General features: G+C 38.8%; 2 protein-coding genes across 3 annotated transcripts in view; one reads left to right on the top strand and one right to left on the bottom strand.

The window, feature by feature from the left end:
• The first annotated feature begins 361 nt into the window (after positions 1 to 361).
• LOC133554370 (zinc finger protein 180-like) overlaps positions 362 to 23,682 on the top strand; it is a 130,523-nt gene continuing 107,202 nt past the window's right edge. The window contains exons 1-3 of one of the 2 annotated variants that reach the window (XM_061903017.1): positions 362 to 804; positions 7,261 to 7,467; positions 19,755 to 21,488. In XM_061903017.1, coding sequence (XP_061759001.1) covers positions 681 to 804; positions 7,261 to 7,467; positions 19,755 to 20,929 — 1,506 coding nt within the window. In that variant the 5' untranslated portion in view covers positions 362 to 680 and the 3' untranslated portion in view covers positions 20,930 to 21,488. Of the gene's footprint in view, positions 805 to 7,260; positions 7,468 to 19,754; positions 21,489 to 23,682 lie in introns of those variants that run through there. The other variant, XM_061903022.1, reaches the window with a different exon arrangement.
• The window catches only part of LOC133554377 (zinc finger protein 37-like), an 18,731-nt gene continuing 17,671 nt past the window's right edge, over positions 22,623 to 23,682 (bottom strand). The window contains exon 4 of the transcript XR_009807106.1: positions 22,623 to 23,682. This exon is cut by the window's right edge and continues 2,424 nt beyond it. The gene's annotated coding sequence lies outside the window, so the exon portion shown is untranslated.

Raw genomic sequence — 23,682 nt, 5'->3', positions numbered from 1 at the left:
CATCATCGTTTTCACAGCTTTGTTGTTCCTAGAGGTAGAGAATGTTTTAATGTAGAGTTCTGAATCTTTTTTTAAAGGCACAACATTGAGAAACGTGCATTTATGAATATAACATTTAGCCAATAGAATAATGAGGTTGCAAAGGTAAAATTCATTTTCAAATTTGTGTTCATACAGTGTAAAACCAAATATCACATCTTTAAAACAAAGCTCAAATGTGTCATGAATATTGTCCAGGATGATGCGACAGATGCCCTGCCATTGAGATCGAGTGTTTTCACAAGTCCAAACAGGTGGTAAACAGTCTCTGGATTCATGTTACCTAAGGTGCAGGTAACAGCAATGGAGTGTCGCAGTTTCTCTCGCGAGATCTGACAACTGGGAACTAAACAAGACGAGGTAAAGGCAAGATGGCGTTTTGCCGAGGAAGACGTTATTGTGTTATGTCTTCTTAACCATTGCGTACATCTAGTTATATATGTTGTTCAACAGACTAAACATTGTTCATATTTGGTTTGAGTCCGGAAAACATCAGTCTAAGAGCACTTTGCCGTTTCTCGTGCTAGCTCAGCTTGCTAGTTAGCTTAGCTTGTTAGCTGCCAACAAAGTCACGCAGTCGTTATAAATACATCGCTAAGCAGAGGTCAAGTGTGAGTGTAAAGTGTTGCCATTGTGTGAACATGTGCGAAAGAACGACAGCAGAGTACAAAGAGGAACTTTCTCCAACAAAAGAGGAGAAGGAGCGACGACGTCAACTATTGGACGCTGTTTTCAAGAAACATCAAGTTGTGTTACACAGGACAGGTTTGTTTACTTCTTACTCTCACCTGTTGACTAACTTCACATTTAATTATTAACACAAACGTTAAAAAGATGCTTTATTTTTATATTCATGAAGATGAGACAGTTTCCGAAACACAACATTTATGAGTGGTTGATGTTCCTCTCAGTTTGTAACACTGTGCATCAACGTGTTTACAGAAAAGTCACCAAATATATTTCACTTTCATGGCTAATTTCACTTCCTGATTCTGACCTGCATGTTAAAAATATATCAAACAAACCATTAAAGGTCTACAGAAATGAGATTTTCTTATTTAAATGGGGATAGACGGTCCATTCTATGTGTCATACGTGATCATTTCGCGATATTGCCATATTTTTGCTGAAAGGATTTAGTAGAGAACATCGACGATAAAGTTCGCAACTTTTGGTGCTGATAAAAAAGCCTCGCCTTTACCGGCAGTCGCAGACGATGACGTCACAAGGGTGAGGGCTCCTCACGTCCTCACATTGTTTTTAATGGGAACCACCAGCAGCAAGAGCTATTCGGACCGAGAAAACGACAATTTCCCCATTAATTTGAGCGAGGATGATAGATTTGTGGATGATAATATTGATAGCGAAGGACTAGAAAAAATAAATAAAATAAAAAGCGACGGCTCCGGGCGGCGGCAGTGTGAGCGTTTCAGATGTAATCAAACACATTTACTAGGATAATTCTGGAAGGTCCCTTATCTGCTTATTGTTTTAATAGTGTTTTAGTGAGATTGTAAAGACATACCTCGAGGTCGGATGGCTGCAGTGAACACGCAGTGTCTCATAGAGAAGCCGAGGAGCCAAGCTCACAGCTGTCTTTTAAACAGCTACTGCAGGAGGATGAATAATCCAATTATGTTTCCGGTAAGATATATATATATATATCACAATTTTCCCATCCAAAAACATGCTGTTTGACGTAGAGATACAGGTTCGCTTGACCGCTCTGTGTTAAAAACTAAGTAACACCGTCTGTGTCTCGGTGCGAAAGACAGCTGCAATACACCGCTTTCCACCAACAGCATTGTTCTTTATACTCTCCATTATTAATTGAACAAATTGCTAAATATTCAGCAACACAGAGTCCAAATTACTGTGTAATTATGCGGTGAAAAGAGACGACTCTTAGCCGTAATTTGTGCTGAGCTAATATTTCCTGACACTCCGTGACGTCACGCGCACGCATCATCATTCCGCAACGTTTCCAACAGGATACCTCGCGGGAAATTTAAAATTGCAATTTAGTAAACTAAAAAGGCCGTATTGGCATGTGTTGCAATGTTAATATTTCATCATTGATATATAAACTATCAGACTGCGTGGTCGGTAGTAGTGGGTTTCAGTAGGCCTTTAAAGTCCAGTTTAGAGAAGTATTTCATCTTGGACACAGTATATGGCGAAGTTGGGAGAGTGGCTGCGCCAGCAATCTGAGGGTTGTGTCCTTGAGCAAGACACTTCACCCTTGCTCCTGATGGGTGCTGGTTAGTGACGTGCATGGCAGCTGCCGCCATCAGTGTGTGAATGTGTGCGTGTGAATGTGGAAATAGTGTCAAAGCGCTTTGAGTTCCTTAAAAAAAAGGTAGAAAAGTGCCAAACATGGCCAAACTTATTCGTTCTTCCACTCTGCTCCCTTGGACCGTAGCGCTATGTTCGAGAGCCACTTTTGTCCTTGACCTTTCCTATTAAATATTGCACTCTTCCGCACTCCCTGATGACTGCTCGAGGAACTCTGAAGAAACCGTTATCCTTTTCGCAATTGGAAATGATTCCTACAGCCAAAAATAACGCGAACATACAAACCCCGTTTCCATATGAGTTGGGAAATTGTCCATCCATCCTTTTTTCTACCGCTTATTCCCTTTCGGGGTCGCGGGGGGCGCTGGCGCCTATCTCAGCTACAATCGGGCAGAAGGCGGGGTACACCCTGGACAAGTCGCCACCTCATCGCAGGGCCAACACAGATAGACAGACAACATTCACACTCACATTTACACACTAGGGCCAATTTAGTGTTGCCAAATTGTGTTAGATATAGATATAAACGGAATACAATGATTTGCGAATCATTTTCGACCCATATTCAGTTGAATATGCTACAAAGACAACATATTTGATGTTCAAACTGATAAACATTTTTTTTTGTTGCAAATAATCATTAACTTTAGTATTTGATGCCAGCAACACGTGACAAAGAAGTTGGGAAAAGTGGCAATAAATACTGATAAAGTTGAGGAATGCTCATTAAACACTTATTTAGAACATTCCACAGGTGTGCAGGCTAACTGGGAACAGGTGGGGGCCATGATTGGGTATAAAAACAGCTTCCCAAAAAATGCTAGTCTTTCACATGAAAGGATGGGGCGAGGTACACCCCTTTGTCCATAACTGCATGAGCAAATAGTCAAACAGTTTAAGAACAATGTTTCTCAAAGTGCAATTGCAAGAAATTTAAGGATTTCAACATCTACGGTCCATAATATCATCAAAAGGTTCAGAGAATTTGGAGAAATCAGTCCATGTAAGCGGCATAGCTGGAAACCAACATTGAATGACCGTGACCTTCGATCCCTCAGACGGCACTGTCTCAAAAACCAACATCAATCTCTAAAGGATATCACCACATACAGTCCAGACCTGTCTCCCATCGAAAATGTGTAGCGCATTATGAAGCGTAAAATTCGACTGCGGAGACCCCGGACTGTTGAGGACTGAAGCTCTACATAAAACAAAAATGGAAACAAATTCCACTTTCAAAGCTTCAACAATTAGTTTTCTCAGTTCCCAAACGTTTATTGAGTGTTGTTAAAAGAAAAGGTGATGTAACACAGTGGTGAACATGCCCTTTCCCAACTACTTTAGCACATGTTGCAGCCATGTAATTATAAGTTAATTATTATTTGCAAATAAAAAAATAAAGTTTATGAGTTTGTACATCAAATATCTTGTCTTTGTAGCGCATTCAACTGAATATGGATTGAAAAGGATTTGCAAATCATTGTATTCCGTTTATATTTACATCTAACACAATTTCCCAACTCATATCGAAACGGGGTTTGTAGAACATGTTTCTTCAAGAAAAAGCTAAGTGGCACTTAGTACCAGTTGAGAACAGACACTGGCTTGACCACCACGTATATTTAACGAGCCCGACGTGAGCCAGGCATCCATCCATCCATCTTCAACCGCTTATCCGCAAATCGGGTCGTGGGGACAACAGCTCTCGCAGAGACCCCCAGACTTCCCTCTCCAGAGCAACATTAGCAACTTCCTCCAGGGAAATTCCGAAGCGTTCCAAGGCCAGAGAGGAGATGTAATCCCCATCTGGTCCTTGGCCTGCAACGAGGACCTCTCTAGGGAGACGCTTGTTAGGCATCCGCACAAGATGCCCGAACCACTAAAGCTGGTTACTTTCCAAGTGAAGGAGCAGCGGCTCTACTCCGAGTCTCTCTTGGATGACTGAACTTCTCACCCTATCTTTAGGGGAGATGCCGGCCACCCTTCTGAGGAAACTCATTTCGGCCGCTTGTATCCGCTATCTTATTCTTTCGGTCATGACCATAGGTAAGAGTGGGGATGTAGATAACTCGGTAGACCGAGAGCTTTGCCTTCTTGCTCAGCGCGAGGAACCAGACGCAACGTCATGTAAATCCAAGTCATTTTAGTGGCAAGGACAAAAGTACAGCATTTCCCGAGTTTTTATTGGTTGTTTCGTGACACACTTTTAACACGACACATGAAAGCACAAATAATTTAATTGTGTTAACTAGGGGTGTAACGGTACACAACAATTTTGGTTCGGTACGTACCTCGGTTTAGAGATCAGGGTTCGGTTCATTTTCGGTACAGTAAGAAAACAACAAAATATAAATTTGTTGGTTATTTATTTACCAAATTTGCAAAATCTTGATGTGAGGTATCGGAACCTTGTATGGGTCAATAATTCATAAAAACATTGATTTTGATTCAATATTATGTTTTGAGCAATGACAGTTTGATAGAAAAAAAAACAGCTTTGTTTTATTAGTCATCATTGCAACTTTTCCTAAATTACACTTAACCTTTAAGCTTTTTTATGTCACTTTTGTTATGTTTTTGTTTATTTTAATAGTATTTTTAGAATGTGCCGTGGCCCTTTAAAACATTAGCTGTGGGCCGCAAATGGCCTCCGGGGCACATTTTTGGTACCCTTGCTTTAGATAATAAAAAATTCAATCTGATAAATCTATGGATAAAAAGCACAGCCTGGCGACGCATGCACGTTTATCATAACTCTCTCGCTCGCCCTGTGTGCCCCTCCCTCACGAATGTTGCTGCGCACACAATTTGTTTTGTTTTTAATCCCTTCTTAAAGGCCTACTGAAATGAGATTTTCCTATTTAAACGGGGATAGCAGGTCCATTCTATGTGTCATACTTGATCATTTCGCGATATTGCCATATTTTTGCTGAAAGGATTTAGTAGAGAACATCGACAATAAAGTTCGCAACTTTCGGTGCTAAGAGAAATGCTCTGCCTTTACTGGAAGTCGCAGACGATAATGTCACTTGTTTGATGGCTCCTCACATATTCACATTGTTTTTAATGGGAGTCTCCAACAAAAAGCGCTATTCGGACCGATAAAATTACAATTTCCCCATTAATTTGAGCGAGGATGAAAGATTCGTGTTTAAGGATATTGATAGTGACGGACTAGAAAAAAAAAAAAAAAAGTCCCCAAAAAAAACCGCGATTGCATTGGGACAGATTCCGATGTTTTTAGACACATTTACTAGGTTAATTCTGGGAAATCCCTTATCTTTCTATTGTGTTGCTAGTGTTTTAGTGAGTTTAATATTACCTGATAGTCGGAAGGGTGTCTCCACGGGTGTCTTGACGCCAGTGTCTCAGGGGAGTCGACGGCAGCTATGGACGGCACAAGCTCAGTTTTTCTCCGGTAAGAACTGACTTTTTAACCACAATTTTCTCACCGAAACCTGCTGGTTGACATGTGGTCGGGATCCATGTTCTCTTGACCGCGCTCTGATCCATAGGAAAGTTTCACCTCCAGGAATTTTAAACAAGGAATCACCATGTGTTTATGTGGCTACAGGCTAACGTTTCCCAACTCCATCTTTCTACTGTGACTTCTCCAATATTAATTGAACAAATTGCAAAAGATTCAGCAACACAGATGTCCCAAAAACTGTATAATTATGCCGTTAAAGCAGACGACATTTAGATGTGTGTGTGCGCAGCGCTCATACTTCCTAAAAGCCCGTGACGTCTTGCGTACACGTCATCATTACACGACGTTTCGAAGACGAAACTCCCGGGAAATTTAAAATTGTAATTTAGTGAACTAAAAAGGCCATATTGGCATGTGTTGCAATGTTAATATTTCATCATTGATATATAAACTATCAGACTGCGTGGTGGGTAGTAGTGGGTTTCAGTAGGCCAGTGGTTCTCAAATGGGGGTACTTGAAGGTATGCCAAGGGGTACGTGAGATTTTTTTTTAATATTCTAAAAATAGCAACAATTCAAAAATCCTTTATGAATTTATTCATTGAATAATACTTCAACAAAATATAAATATAAATTCATAAACTGTGAAAATAAATGCTACAATGCAATATTCAGTCTTGACAGCTAGATTTTTTTGTGGACATGTTCCATAAATATTGATGTTAAAGGTTTTTTTTTTTGGTGAAGAAATGTTTAGAATTAGGTTCATGAATCCAGATGGATCTCTATTACAATCCCCAAAGAGGGCACTTTAAGTTGATGACTACTTCTATGTGTAGAATAATTGAATCACTTGTTTATTTTCAACACGTTTTTAGTTATGTTTATCTTTTTTCCAAATAGATCAAGAAAGACCACAACAAATGAGCAATATTTTGCACTGTTATACAATTTAATAAATCAGAAACTGATGACATAGTGCTGTATTTTACTTCTTTATTTCTTTTTTTCCACCCAAAAATGTTTTGCTCTGATTAGGGGGTACTCGAATTAAAAAAATATTCACAGGGGGTACATCACTGAAAAAAGGTTGAGAACCACTGCAGTAGGCTTTTAACCCTGAACGTACATTGAAAATACACGCAACCCTAACTCAAAATGCCGGACATTTGAGGCATTTAAGAAACTCCACCCGGACAGCCCCGCAAAAGAGGATATGTCCGGTGAAAAGAGGACGTATAGTCAGTCTATTGTAGCCCAGTCGTTGCTAGCATGCCGTGTGTTGAGCCTCGGTGTGCATTGTTTACACAACGTGCGGTACGCTACTTAATATGTCCGTGTGGAAATTCGTTTGTTACACCTCCGAACCGAACCGAAACCCCCGTAACGAAACGGTTCAATACAAATACATGTACCGTTACACCCCTAGTGTTAACGGATTCAGTCAAAAACTTTTTCTATTATGTATTGATTTTATTGACCTATTTACCCAACAGACGTCCAGCAGCCTTGCCGCTTTAAAGAGGAAGAAGAGCCACAGCTCCCACATAAGAAAGAGGAAGTGTGGATCACTCAGAGGGGAGAGTGTCTTGTAGGGCAGGAGGAGGCTGATCTCATCAAGTTTCCACTGACTGTTGTCTCTGTGAAAACTGAAGACCATGAAGACAAACCACCTGACTCCTCACACCTTCATCACAGTCCAAGTAAGCACAACATCCAGATATCAAAAAGTTGAAAATCCTGGACAAGTCTGTGTCAAATGACGCTAAAACACATGCACAACTGTACATGGTTCAACTTCACCTACCAAAGGAGTGTTATGTGGTTTTAAGTGACACCAATGGCAGTAGAAGATCCACATGAGATGTAGGGATGGGCAAAATGTCCTAAAATATATATTGTGATAATTATTACAGCGTAACTTTATACATCACAATATATTATTTGGTATGTGAGTGATAATATAACTAAATTAAAACAAGTTACGAAGGCTCTACCTGTTCACATACTGTTACCATGTGGTTACTTTCTGTTGTAATATGTTTTTATCTACACTTCTGTTAAAATGTAATGATCACTTAGTCTTTTGGTGTTTGATACTTTACATTTGGGTGATACTACACATTTATGTATCAATTATGAATCAAGTAGTATGGGGCTGTATCAATACTGGTAGTGATACTTCACAATGTCAAGCTCATTGAATGATTACATTTTTTATCACAATTATAATCAGACAAAAACACAGGATAGAGATGTAAAAAAAAATATATATATATAAATATATATATATATATATATATATATATAAATAAATAAATGAAGCAATTCCAGAAGGAATTGCATGTGATTGCTCCAAAGCTGAACTTGAAATGAAATGCTGACAGAATGTAGTATGAATGTAAGAATAGTTAGAATGTTGGAATGGTTTGAATGTTGAATAAATTTGTTTTTTAAAGGGGAACATTATCACAATTTTAGAAGGGTTAAAACCAGTAAAAATCAGTTCCCAGTGGCTTATTGTGTTTTTCAAAGTTTTTTTCAAAATTTTACCCATCATGCAGTATCCCGAAAAAAGGCTTTAAAGTGCCTGATTTTCGCTATCTGTAAATCCACCTGTCCATTTCCCACTGACGTCACATAGTGATGCCAATACAAACAAACATGGCGGATAGAATAACAAGATATAGCGACATTAGCTCGGATTCTTACTCGGATTTCAGCGGCTTAAGCGATTCAACAGATTACGCATGTATTGAAACTTGGGCTGGGCAACGATTACAATTTTTAATCGGAGTTAATCGCAGTATTTCTCTGATTAATCGCGATAAACTGCATTGGATACGCAAAGCCCAATAATGAATTCAAAAGTAGTGTGTAGTGCACCTTTATTGGAATATTCTCCCACATGAACAAAAGCGCCAAAACATTTGTTGTGCAAACACAATTTAAAACAGTCCTTGTTAAACAGTAGCAGTTAAACAGCATATTTTATGAAAATCAACTCAAAAATGTAAATACAAACATTTAAGCTTATTGTCACTGCCAGGGTATTTAAGTTATCCTGTTTATTATAGAAAATAAATATAAGCTACATACAAATCCCTGAGCCACAATCATAACATCTGAACAGGCAATTTCTGAGGTAACAGCGGAAACATTTTTTTTATCAGGGATCTTATGTTTAAAAAACCTATATTATAGGTAGTGGGCTGTTTTAGGGAATTTTTGATCAAATTATCCATAGTAGCAACATGAATAATGTTGTGTTTATTCTGCGTAGTGCACTTAAGATAATTATGACCATATCTAGGAATTGATATGATGGGAATTTTCCGATTGTTTGCTTGGTGCTTTGATAAACTGAACGCATCATATACATGGTACTACATTGTGATGTTATGAGCCAGGGAAAAAAAGAACTACCCTACCCAGCATGCAACAGGAGTGACGAGCATGCGCGGTAGCCCGGTATAGGATGTGTCGCCATGACGGCATCTTGTATGTTATGAAAGCAAACGTTAAGAACTCTGGCGGTCGTAAGTGATCCCGGAGTGACCACGCTGTAAGCCAGCCATGAAATTTGCAGAATTGTCCGGTATTTTTGCCGAATGGTCCATCTTTATCAAGAGGCCCTCGACGCATCCGGGCGACGCCATCTTGTTAAGAAAAGGCGTTAACAAAATAAAAGCATGTAAACAACATACGCAAATGTGCGATAAAATAATTGTCGGCATTAATAGATTGATGAGTTAACTCGTAATTAACGCATTAATTTACCCACCCCTAATTGAAACGGATGGTTGGAGTGTGGAAGCAGATAACGAAAACAAAATTGAAGAAAAAACTGAAGCTATTGAGTGAATAGCTATTGAAGTTATTCAGCGATTGCCTTCTAATCAACGATTGCATCTTTTGACCAGACCACCAGAGCAACTTAAATCTGTCGATTGGTAAGTGTTTGTTTGGCATTAAATGTGGGTGGAGGGAAAGGCTGGATGCAAATATAGCTACAAATGTACATACAGCTAGCCTAAATAGCATGTTAGCATCGATTAGCTGGCAGTCATGCCGTGACCAAATATGTCTGATTAGCACATAAGTCAATAACATCAACAAAACTCACCTTTGTGATTTTGTTGACTTTATTGTTGGAAATGCATCTGCTTTGAATGTCGCAGGATATTCACACATCTCTGTCGTAGCATCGCTATTGTCGGTAAAATGTGCGGAACAAACAGGGACTTTTGCATCTTTTGACACTGGTGCATCTTGAATCCGTCGATTGGTATGTGTTTGTTTGGCATTCAATGTGGGTGGAGTGAAAGGCTGGATGCAACTATAGCTACGAATGAGGCATAACAATGCAATATGTACATACAGCTAGCCTAAATAGCATGTTGGCATCGATTAGCGTGCCGTGCTAATCGATGCACATTCCACGTAAGTCAACTTGAATCTGTCCCTGATCGTGTTGTTACACCCTCTGACAACACACCGACGAGGCATGATGTCTCCAAGGTATCGGAAAACAGTCGAAAAAACGGAAAATAACAGAGCTGATTTGACCTGTGTGTGTAATGTGTTTGAGAAAATGGCGGATTGCTTCACGTTGTGACGTCACGGGTGAAAGGTCATTGCTCCGACAGCAAACAATTGAAAGGCGTTTAAATCGCCAAATTCACCCTTTTAGAGTTTGGAAATCGGTTTAAAAAACATATGGTCTTTTTTCTGCAACATCAAGGTATATATTGACGCTTACATACAGTAGGTCTGGTGATAATGTTCCCCTTTAACTTGGGAAAGTGTAATGTGTTGATGTTAGAATGGTTTAAATTGGTTGAAAATTGTGGGAATTTTGCAACGTGGAAAAATGTCGCATTCATTTCATTGGGAACTTCCTGAAAATTTGGGAATTTTGAGAAAAGTGAGATTTTGAAAAAACAATGATTAGGAGCATGAATGTCCTGAATGAGCTGAATTGGTTGGTGTTGGAATTGTTTAAATCAGTCAAGAAATGTTGAAGTAGTAACAGTTTTTAATTTTACTACAGAATTTCGGGAAAACTGGGAATGTTTCTAGCTTCTAAACCAACTTGTTTTTTTCACCTGACTTATAAAAATGTTTTGATGGTGGAACTTTTGAAATGGGATGATAAATGAAAAGGCGTAGCCAAACGAAAAAGGTTGGAAATAGGGTTGGACAAAAAACAGGAATTCCTGGAAATGTGTTGAACATGGAAAAATTGTAGTTTGAATGTCTAGAATGAGTTCAAAGTGGTGAAGGTGGAATGGTTTGAATCGGTTGAAGAATGTGGGGATTGTGAAAAATGGACAATACATTTTGAATGGGGGAAAATAATGATTATGAGAAATCTAGCAATTTTTTTTTTAGAATTGTTGAAGTAGATCACACAATTCCCAAACAGGCTGGTTATTTTGAAGTCGGAACGGTTTGAATCAGATGAAAAATGTGGGGTTGTAGAACTTTGAAGAATGCCCTATTCATTTTAATGAGAATTTCTGAAAAATGTGGGAATTTCGGGAAAAAACAGGAATTTTTTTGAACAAACTTGAATGAGTTGAGTTGGCTGTCTTGGTTGACAAGACTCTGCAGCATCGCGTTGACATCGGGGGCGGTACCTCTGGATTGGCAGACCGGGGTGGTGGTCCCTCTCTTTAAGAAGGGGGACCGGAGGGTGTGTTCCAACTATCGTGGGATCACACTCCTCAGCCTTCCCGGTAAGGTTTATTCAGGTGTACTGGAGAGGAGGCTTCGCCGGATAGTCGAACCTCGGATTCAGGAGGAACAGTGTGGTTTTCGTCCTGGTCGTGGAACTGTGGACCAGCTCTATACTCTCGGCAGGGTTCTTGAGGGTGCATGGGAGTTTGCCCAACCAGTCTACATGTGCTTTGTGGACTTGGAGAAGGCATTCGACCGTGTCCCTCGGGGAGTCCTGTGGGGAGTGCTCAGAGAGTATGGGGTACCGGACTGTCCGATTGTGGCAGTCCGCTCCCTGCACGATCAGTGTCAGAGCTTGGTCCGCATTGCTGGCAGTAAGTCGGACACGTTTCCAGTGAGGGTTGGACTCCGCCAAGGCTGTCCTTTGTCACCGATTCTGTTCATAACTTTTATGGACAGAATTTCTAGGCGCAGCCAAGGCGTTGAGGGGATCCGGTTTGGTGGCCACGGGATTAGGTCTCTGCTTTTTGCAGATGATGTAGTCCTGATGGCTTCATCTGACCGGGATCTTCAGCTCTCACTGGATCGGTTCGCAGCCGAGTGTGAAGCGACCGGAATGAGAATCAGCACCTCCATGGTTCTCGCCCGGAAAAGGGTGGAGTGCCATCTCCGGGTTGGGGAGGAGACCCTCCCCCAAGTGGAGGAGTTCAAGTACCTAGGAGTCTTGTTCACGAGTGGGGGAAGAGTGGATCGTGAGATCGACAGGCGGATCGGTGCAGCGTCTTCAGTAATGCGGACGTTGTATCGATCCGTTGTGGTGAAGAAGGAGCTGAGCCGGAAGGCAAAGCTCTCAATTTACCGGTCGATCTACGTTCCCATCCTCACCTATGGTCATGAGCTTTGGGTCATGACCAAAAGGATAAGATCACGGGTACAAGCGGCCGAAATGAGTTTCCTCCGCCGGGTGGCGGGGCTCTCCCTTAGAGATAGGGTGAGAAGCTCTGCCATCCGGGAGGAACTCAAAGTAAAGCCGCTGCTCCTTCACATCGAGAGGAGCCAGATGAGGTGGTTCGGGCATCTGGTCAGGATGCCACCCGAACGCCTCCCTAGGGAGGTGTTTAGGGCACGTCCAGCTGGTAGGAGGCCACGGGGAAGACCCAGGACACGTTGGGAAGACTATGTCTCCCGGCTGGCCTGGGAATGCCTCGGGATCCCCCGGGAAGAGCTAGACGAAGTGGCTGGAGATACGGAAGTCTGGGCTTCCCTGCTTAGGCTGCTGCCCCCGCGACCCGACCTCGGATAAGCGGAAGATGATGGATGGATGGATGGATGGAGTTGAAATGGTTGGTGTTGACATTTTTCGTATCGGTCAAGAAATCTTGAAGTAGCAACATGTTGAATTGAGAAATGGTATTACGGAATTTTGGGAAAACCGGGAATTTTACCAGTACAAAAAACAATTTTGTTTTTTGTACTGGTAAAATTCCCGGTTTCCCAAAAAACAATTTTGTTTTTTGTCCTAATTAAGAGGAATGACTTGACGGTGTAACGGTTGAAGTGGGTTGAAAAATGTGGAAGGAGTGGTCGCCAGAAAAAAAGGTGGAAATAGGGCTTTCTGGGAAATCCTGGAATTTTTGGAACTTGGAAAAAGGTTACTTTGAATTTCCCAAATAGTGGAATATGTTGAAGGTGTAATAGTGTGAATAGGTTAAAACATGTGGAAATGGTGGACGCTTGAACAATGGCCAATTCATTTTGAATGGGAAAAATATCCATGAAAACCTGGAATTCTGGGAAATGTGGGAGTTTTTCAAGGAAAGCCAGTGATTCCCGAATAGTCTGAACACTTTGAAGTTGGAACGGTTTGAATCGGGTGACAAATGTGGAAGGTAGAGCGCGTCAAAATCTGGAGAAGAAGAAGAAGTTGAATAGATGACTTTTAAAGTAGAAAACTATTTTTTCAATATTTAAATAATTTGCTTGGATTTAAATCCTGAGGTGTTTGCCTTTTTTCATCCAGGGACTTGTTTCCTAAGTTTGTTAACAAGAACAAAAACGACAACATTTTTTTATTATAAGAAATATCGATCCAACCATTTTTATTATTGACTTTTTACTGATATCGTTATTGTCAATATTTGTATCGATCCGCCTGTCTTTTGTTTACATTCAAGACAAGGCTTTTTATTTATAGAGTACTATTTGTACACAAGGCAATTCAAGGTGCTGTACAGAAAATTACAAGAAAGCAACATTAAAAATAAATTAAAATCAGAAGGGTTCAATCTCTCTCCTGTGCTTATTTGAAGCCGACACAACAAAAGCGCTCGGAGGAGATAATGATTGAAAAAAGGTGACTGTTTTAACACAACTTTTGTTTTGAAGGGGGAATTGCAAACTTCCTGTTAATTTTTGCTGGGTGTTGTGATTTTATGAAATATAGGTCTAAGTGAGACCTACATAGATGTTTTTGTTTCATGTGTCTACGACATTCCCACTGGGAGTTAGAGGCAGTTTTGTCTGTGTTTTCTTCCTAGGGGGCGCTAGAGTGCAGTTTTGAGTTTTGGGGTTTGGTTTTTTGATTAGATTGCTATTTTTGCCAGTCCTGATGTGTGTGTCCAATTTGGTGAGTTTTGAAGCATGTTAAGGGGGTCAAATTACAGCTCAAAGAGGTGGCGGTATAACAATAAAGAATAAAGAATAATAATAATAAAACGCTAGAAATTCAATAGGTTCCTCTGTCCCTTTGGTACATCGGTCCCTAAATAATCATCATTCATACATGCAATAAAACTATCATGAAAAAAACTCTCGTAATTGAAACTCAAGTAGAAGAGTGAAGATAAAATACTTTTCAGTTGTCATGTGCACAATTAAATAAAAATGTTTTAGCCTGGATTTGAGCATTGCCAACATTTCACATCTTTAGGAATATTCCAATTTTAGGAGCGTAAAACCGAAATGCAGTCCCGTCATGTTTGGTCCTGACTCTGTGCACTGGCAGAAGACCAATCCTTGAGGTTCTCAGAACTGGACTTAGTTCATATGGTTCTCGGGGCGGCATGGCGTAGTGGGTAGAGCAGCCGTGCCAGAAACCTGAGGGTTGCAGGTTCGCTTCCCACATATTGACATCCAATTCGCTGCCGTTGTGTCCGTGGGCAGGACACTTCCCCCTTGCCCCCGGTGCCGCTCACACTGGTGAATGAATGAAAGGTGGTGGTCGGAGGGGCCGTAGGCGGAAACTGGCAGCCACGCTTCCGTCAGTCTACCCCAGGGCAGCTGTGGCTACAGATGTAGCTTACCACCACCAGGTGTGAATGAATGATGGGTTTACACTTCTCTGTGAGCGCTTTGAGTATCTAACAATAGAAAAGCGCTATAAAAATCTAATCCATTATTGTTAGCATGTCAGAGATGTACTTTGGCACAAGACCATGAAAATACTAGTACACAAGCGGAGCTGTTTTAAAATCTATTCTTTGAGTAACAGGAAGCCAATGCAGTGACCTAAGCACTGGACTAATATGGTCATATTTCCTGGTTCTAGTCAGGACTCGAGCAGCAGCATTTTGGATGTTCTGCAGATGCTTTACAGCTCATTAACAGTGAAGAAGCCATTACAGTAGTCTAACCCGCTGCAGACAAAGGCATGGATTAGTCTTTCTAAGGCAGATATAGATATTATACCTCTGATTTTGGCAATGTTTTTCAGGTGGTTGAAAGCTTCTGATGTCGACTCAATGTGGCTGTTAAAGTTCAAGAGCTCTAGTTTGCTGTTAGCATATCCTCCTAAGTGGCCCCCTCAGATTTCTTTCAACCCTAGAGTGAGAAAAGTTTGCGTATTTAAAAAGAGGTCCATAATTTAAGACTGTCTGCGAGTCCGTGAACGCACACAGGCTGAGATCTGAGACGCAAGAAGGCAAGTAAAAAAAACTGGAAGCCTGTGTGTTCGGTTCAGCTAGAATTAATATTTGCCGAAAAAAAGAAAGAGGAGAAAAGTTTAATTTTACATGGACGAATTGCTTCTCCTGTAAAATAAAAAAAAAGGTGAACACTTTCAAAAGTTTTTAAGCTGTGTTACAATTTGCGGCTCTGTACTATTTTTTCGTATAGAAGTGGCAGCAAAAGGTTGCGGACTCTGTCCTACGGTGTGTTAGGAATTAACTATACACTGCAAAACATTCACAAAATGCTATGTCACATGAGTTTTTCTTGATATTATTAAAAATAATGATAATGTAAAAAAACTTGGCATTTATTACTTTTTAATATAATTTTAAAACACAAAGCAGTTCAACCAATGAAGATTGAGTCGAATAAACAAGCTTTTGTTCTTCTCCAACAACACCGTGTGGATCAGTGCCACAGTTTGACAACAAAAATAAACAGGAGCGATACCTCTCACCTCTGATACACAATCTTGGTGCCTGACTGACAACCTTTACAGCCTGCGTTCAATTCAGTGAGATGACAAAACATGTCAGCTAGTGTTGATGTTATTGGAACACTGACCGAGATATCAGTTAAATAAAGGACAAGTGACCATCCCAGTAAACAAACTGAAGACGTCATAAACAAGTTGCGGCAACGTTCCCTTTTACTGTTAATATCTGGTTACTTTTTGTTGTAACATGTTTCTATCCACACTTCTGTTCAAATGTGATAATACATTAGTTTTGGTGATCCTAGACATTTGGGTATGGATCCAATACCAAGTAGTTACAGGGGCAGTGTTCATTTTGCTTTTAATTTTCAAAATCATTTAGAACCGTTTTAATTAGACAAAAACACATGAAAGCAGTGTAACAATATCAAATATTTTAATAATTAAAAGCTTTATCGCCGGCCATAATTCATATCCTTTACATTGTATCACATCTATACCGTGCAACTCTACCCTGGGCTTATTGTTTTGGTAGCAGCTAAACTGGTGTGTAGTGATACTGTGTACAGGTGATCCTGTCTGTGCTGAGCAGATTCACAGAGGGTTGAAACAATTGACTGGTCTGCTGACAACTAGGTTTATTTTGCTAGTTACGAGGACTGCGACTAACCACTGCTTTGACAGTTGACTAGTCATCCACTATCTTAAAGGTTACTAATCAGACTTTTAAAATCATTCATAAAAACGTATTCATACTGTTACTGTGCTGCTCTCTAGGCTGTTACAGATTAATAACTATATTAAATGTTTGTCCATTTGAAAGCAAGGACAGGAATAGTGCTGATCAAAACAAAGATTGCATTTTTTGAGGTACTCAAAAAGCAGTCAAAATAGCGTCAATAACAACAAAAACTAGATCAAAGCTAGATATCTTACTCAGTAACAAATGCACTTCTATAATGTTTACTCTGTTTTAATTCTATTGTGTATTCAATTACATTTCAGTGTCAAAATCTGGCTGTTTATAGTTTTCTCTCCACTTGTGTGATCCTGCATCGTGTCATGTATTTAAAGTGTCTTCTTTGAGAACATTATGTCACTTATTGGATGGGTACGTTTTTATTTTATCATATATTTTAAAAGATGTTGACTTATTTCATCCTCTATATCATTATTTGTGTGTGTGTTGACATAAAACCAGGGCTCTTCAACTAAATTCACATTCTCCCTTCACTATTACTCTTAATTTGAGAACCGGCATCCTCTGCAGTGAACATTTGTTTTTGGTCGATTTCTTTTGCCAGTTTCACATTTCTGAAGAAAATAGTCCTGTTATACAAAATACAAGTGTCCTCTATAGTGAACGTTAAAATGTCAACACAAGAATCTGCTTGTGTTTACATGGTCCAAGTTACTCTGTACAAAAGGAGCACTCTAGTGTTTTTAGGAAATTGCAGCAAAAATGTTTGTCCCCCAAGTTTTGAACTGAACACTGGTGTGGTGTCATTCCAGGGCCCAATTTGGCCCCCAACAGCCAGTAGAGGAGCTCTGCTATAAACAGTAAGGTTGCACAATATAGACGATATACAGTAGAAATTATATTAATTCAGCCGACGATGTTGTGTACAGAGAGGGAAGGAGGCGACAACCAGGGCACAACTGCGGTTCACAAGGTTTATTTAAACCTTTGATGATTACATGGCGTGTGTATGCTACTCTAAGTGAATGAGTGTAGAGCAGGGGTCACCGACCTTTTTGAAACCAAGAGCTACTTCTTGGGTACTGATTAATGCGAAGGGCTACCAGTTTGATACACACTTAAACAAATTGCCAGAAATAGCTAATTTGCTCAATTTACCTTTAATAAATAAATCTATATATATTAAAAAAATGGGTATTTCTGTGTCATTCCGTCGTACATTTTTTTTCCTTTTACTGAAGGTTTTTTGTAGGGAATAAATGACGAAAAAAACTTAATTGAACGGTTTAAAAGAGGAGAAAACACGAATAAAATGAAAATTACATTTTAAAAACAGTTTATCTTCAATTTCGACTCTTTAAAATTCAAAATTCAACCGAAAAACATGAAGAGAAAAACTAGCTAATTCGAATCTTTTTGAAAAAAAAAAAAAAAAAATTTGTGGAACATCATTAGTAATGTTTCCTGATTAAGATTAATTTTAGAATTTTGATGACATGTTTTAAATAGGTTAAAATCCCATCTGCACTTTGTTATAATATATAACACATTGGACCAAGCTATATTTGTAACAAAGACAAATCATTATTTCTTCTAGATTTTACAGAACAAACATTTTTAAATTAAATTCAAAATACTTTGAATTAAGATTTAAATTTGATTCCACAGATTTTCTAGATTTGCCCGAATAATTTTTTTGAATTTTAAATCATAATAAGTTTGAAGAAACATTTCACAAATATTCTTCGTCGAAAAAACAGAAGCTAAAATGAAGAATTCAATTAAAATGTATTTATTATTCTTTACAATAAAAATTAAAAAATTACTTGAACATTGATTTAAATTGTCAGGAAAGAAGAGGAAGGAATTCAAAAGGTAAAAAAGGTATGTTTAAAAAGCCTAAAATCATTTTTAAGGTTGTATTTCTTTCTCTAAATTTGTCTTTCTGAAAGTTATAAGAAGCAAAGTAAAAAAATTAATGAATTTATTCAAACAAGTGAAGACCAAGTCACGGAGAGAGCAAAGAGCAAAGCACAGGGGAGGGAATGCCAGACGTAATGCTTACTGGGAAGATTAGCGACGTTCTGGCAAAGGTTCCTCAGGTCGGCTGGTCTTTATGCTGCTCCCTTTCATCAAGTCCAGGTGTGTAGATCATTGATTGAGTGAAGGCTCGTTGCTGTGTGGGCGTGTTGCGCTCAGCACTAGGGGGGCTGTGTCTGAGCGTGCAATCAGCAAAGTCGCCTCTTTGCGGGCTCTCAGCGGAGGCGCTCGCAGCTCCAGCCGCCGAGGAAACGCGGGTTCGACTCCGTGTCATGACAGACGATAGAGTTTTTAATACTATCGTGATGATAAATGTTGAAGACAGATTCTATCTGTGTCTCCAAAGTTGACAGCGACAAGCAAACAAACTCAACGCTCAACATTCTCTCGCTAGCATTCTAGCTGGCGAGCTAACTAACGTCCCTCCACAGTGTAAACCCACTTCTAAGACAGCAATCCTCGCGTCTGTAGCAAAAAATTAACTATGTTTCTTACAAGGATGATATGGTAACTGCGAATCGGATGCTAGGCTCTTGAATGTAAACAAAGGTGGTTATATTTAGTTAATAGGATTAAGTAATTGAAATATTTAATTTATATTGTTACTCTGCTATCCTCTGTATTTGTCTGATTATAATTGGGATCAAAAATTGAATCATTCAATGATTTTGATAATATTAAATATCAGTACCAACATTATTGTGACCGATACTGCCCCTGTAACTACTTGGTATTGGATCCATACCCACATTTTTGTATCACCCACAAATAATGCAAAGTAGCAAACAGAAAACAGAAGTTTTCAGCACATTTTAACGGAAGTGTAGGTAGAACCATAAAGTAGAATGTAGATTAATAATAGTTTTGAGAAAATAATACTGGAAATTATGTATTATGTTCCTGAATATTTCAGCTTTTATATTCAATATTAAATAATGTATCGCAAAAAAAAATTTGTAGGCCCCATCACTAGTAAAAAGTTTCCGGCCCCAGCTTGTTTTTCTTTTCCTGTGAATAATGTTGTAAAGAGCGTGTTTGTGCGTCACTGAAATTTCAACAAAGTTCATACAATAACTTGTTTTTCATAAGTACATGTAAACGTACTGAATGCATTGTGTGACTGAGCAGAGCTGGATGTTTCTCAAACATGTTTGTCTTCCCGTTTCCTGCTGACAACCGTGAAGAACATCAACAGGAGTGGAGCTTCAGGATGGTGAAGGAGGAGCCACAGCCCTCCCACATTAAGGAGGAAGACGAGGCGCCACAGACCCTACACATTAAAAAGGAGAAGGAGGACCCACTAACTCTGCATTTCAAAGAGGAAGAGGAGGTGCCAGAAACCCCCCACATTAAAGAGGAAGAGGAGGAACACAGCATCAGTCAGGAGGGAGAGCATCTTGAATGTTTGGACGAGTTCCTGGTGATTAATGTGATTGCGAAGAGTGAAGATGATGAGGTCAAATGTGAAAGTGAGGAGAAGAGAGAGGCGGAGCCTCCAAGCAGCAGCTCAACTCAACACATGACAACAGAAGCTGATGGAGACCACTGTGGAGGATCACAAGCAGACAAGATCTTAGCTCCACTATCAGATAGTGACGACACAACGTCTCACTCTTCTGACACGGATGATAAAGACTCTAAAGATGATAAGACATGTCACACTGACAACACACGCTTGACATGTTCTCACTGTGACAAAACTTTTAGTTACCGTGGTAATCTGAAAGTACACATGAGAATACACACAGGAGAAAACCCTTTTTCTTGTTCGATCTGCGGTAAAAGATTTGGAAGAAGAAATGTGTTGAATTTACACATGAGAACACACACCGGAGAAAAACCTTTTTCATGTTCAGTATGTGGTAAAGGTTTTGTACAAAGTGGTGATCTGAAAGTACACATGAGAACACACACTGGAGAAAAGCCTTTCTCCTGCTCAGAATGTAGTACATGTTTTAAACGAAGTGGTAATTTGAAAATACACATGAGAAAACACACGGGAGAAAAACCTTTTTCATGTTCCTTGTGTGGTAAAGGTTTTACAGAAAGCAGTGAGTTGAAAGTACACATGAGAACACACACTGGTGAAAAACCATTCATGTGCTCAATTTGTAGTAAAAGATTCACACAGAAGGCAAATTTGATCATGCACACAAGAATACACACTGGTGAAAAACCTTATATATGTTCAGTATGTGGTAAAGGTTTTACTCAAAGCCAATCTTTAAAAGCACACGTGAGAACACACACTGGAGAGAAAACATTCATGTGCTCAATTTGTAGTAAAAGATTCACCCAGAAAGCATATTTATCCAGACACACAAAAATACACACTGGTGAAAAACATTTTATGTGCTAAGTATGCGGTAAAGGTTTTACACAAATTCACTGTTTAATGTACACACGAGAATACACACTGGTGAGAAAGTGTTGAGTTGCAGTGTGTGTGGTGAAAGATTGTCTTCTAAGTACCAGTGTAAGAAACACAAGTGTGCTGGTGAGAACAGCAGCAGCAAATGAAGCTGCAGGATTTGAAATAAACTGTCAAGACTTTAATTTTGACTTTCTAACAACATCAGCACATATTACATATGTGACATTGTTGTTTAGCAGAATCTCATTAATGATTCTTAGATGTTTAAGATTAGTAGTTTTATTTCAGTCAAGTAGGCTACATCCATGACTACACATCATTGTGCATATAAAACAACAAAACCGGTTTCTTTGAGAAGTTGTAGACTGAAACAACAGCTAATCTTGTTTATCTTTTTGTCTTTTTTATTCTGAGGAAAAAAATCATGTATTGTACTAATTAAAACCTCAATGTCAATTAATCGTGTATAAAGTATAATGGGTGACGTTGTGTGTGTAACACAATCTTGTTAATTTTTATGTCAAATACATGCACTAATATACAACATTGTGTACCGTATTTTTCGGACTATAAGTCGCAGTTTCTTTCATAGTTTGGCCGGGGGGGCGACTTATACTCAGGAACGACTTGTGTGTGGAATTAATAACACATTACCGTTAAATATCCAATAATAATATTTAGCTCATTCACGTAAGAGACTAGATGTATAAGATTTCATTGGATTTAGCAATTAGAAGTGACAAATTGTTTGGTAAACGTATAGCATGTTCTATATGTTATAGTTATTTGAATGGCTCTTACCATAATATGTTATGTTAACATAGGCACCTTCTCAGTTGGTTATTTATGCGTCATATAACGTACACTTATTCAGCCTGTTGTTTATTTTAAATTGCCTTTCAAGTGTCTATACTTGGTGTTGGGTTTTATCAAATAAATTTCCCCCAAAAATGCGACTTATACTCCAGTGCGACGTATATATGTTTTTTTCCTTCTTTATTGTGCATTTTCGGCAGGTGCGACTTATACTCCGGAGCTACTTATACTCCGAAAAATACAGTACTTTTATTTAAAAATGAACAATTTGACTGAAAAGGTGAGAATAAACAGTACAAAACTTATGTTAAATCAAATAAACTATATATATATATATATATATATATATATATATATATATATATATATATATAATATATGCGTGTGTGCGTATATATGTGTATATATATATATATATATTTATATACTGTATATGTGTGTGTGTATATATATATATATATATATATATGTGTATATATATATATGTGTGTGTATGTATATATATATGTGTATATATATTGGGTGTGCGTATATATATATATGTATATATATATATATATGTATATATATGTATATCCAGGGTTTACCCCGCCTTCCGCCCGATTGTAGCTGAGATAGGCGCCAGCGCCCCCCGCAACCCCGAAAGGGAATAAGCGGTAGAAAATGGATGTATATATATATATATATAGTGTATATATATATAGATATATGTGTGTGTATATACACATATATACAATTAGCACAATTAATATGTGTATATATATATATATATATATATATATATATATATATATGTGTGTGTATATATGTATGTATGTATATTTATATATATATTAAATCACTTTTATACTTATTCATAATAGTGTTTTTTATAAGTTTTTGAAATAAAGTGTTACATATTTAAATCTTTAATTATAAATGAATCGATACATGATATACTTACCCTTAGTTCTGTTTCAGCACCCCTGGGTTTGTGTTTTCAAGGTTGCTATGGGTGCTGATTATTTCCACCTGCCTCTGTTTAGTGTTTGGGGCGCCCACCTGCTCCCGGGTACTATTCAGAGAGCTATTTATTCCTGCTTTTCGCCACACTCAGTCTGGCTGTCTTGTTTGCGCTGTGCAACAAGTTACGTTGGTATACTCTTTTATTCTCTCTCTATGCTTAGTTTTCCCGTGCAATCGCAACCCCTTTCTTGTGTTTGTTTGTATTTTCTTGCATATTTGTATTATGGACTGATTTATGGAAAATAAATAATTTTCCAACCAGCACACTGCCTCCGGAGTTCAATCTGCATTTTGGGGAAACGATTCACGCATTAACATGCAACCCCACCATAACTGTGTGTGTGTGTATATATATATATATATATATTAGGGGTGGGCAACACTAAACATTTTTAATCAAAATTAATTACAGTATGAACAAAAGCGTCAAAACATTTGTTGTGCAAACACAATTTAAAGGCCTACTGAAACCCACTACTACCGACCACGCAGTCTGATAGTTTATATATCAATGATGAAATATTAACATTGCAACACATGCCAATACGGCCTTTTTAGTTTACTAAATTGCAATTTTAAATTTCCCGGGAGTTTCTTCTTGAAAATGACGCGGAATGATGACGTGTACGCGTGACGTCACGGGCTGTAAGGAAATATGAGCGCTGCACACACACACAGCCAAAAGTCGTCTGCTTTAACCGCATAATTACAAAGTATTTTGGACATCTGTGTTGATGAATCTTTTGTAATTTGTTCAATTAATATTGGAAAAGTCAAAGTAGAAAGATGGAGTTTGGATCTTTAGCCTTTAGCCACAGCAACACACGGTGATTCCTTGTTTAAAATTCATGGAGGTGAAACTTTACTATGGATTACAGCGAACATGGATCCCGACCGAATGTCAACCAGCAGGTTTC

The sequence above is a fragment of the Nerophis ophidion genome, linkage group LG06, assembly GCF_033978795.1.
Source record: "Nerophis ophidion isolate RoL-2023_Sa linkage group LG06, RoL_Noph_v1.0, whole genome shotgun sequence".
In the NCBI taxonomy this organism is placed as follows: Eukaryota; Metazoa; Chordata; class Actinopteri; order Syngnathiformes; family Syngnathidae; genus Nerophis; species Nerophis ophidion.
This window is presented reverse-complemented; position numbering and strand designations above follow the sequence as displayed.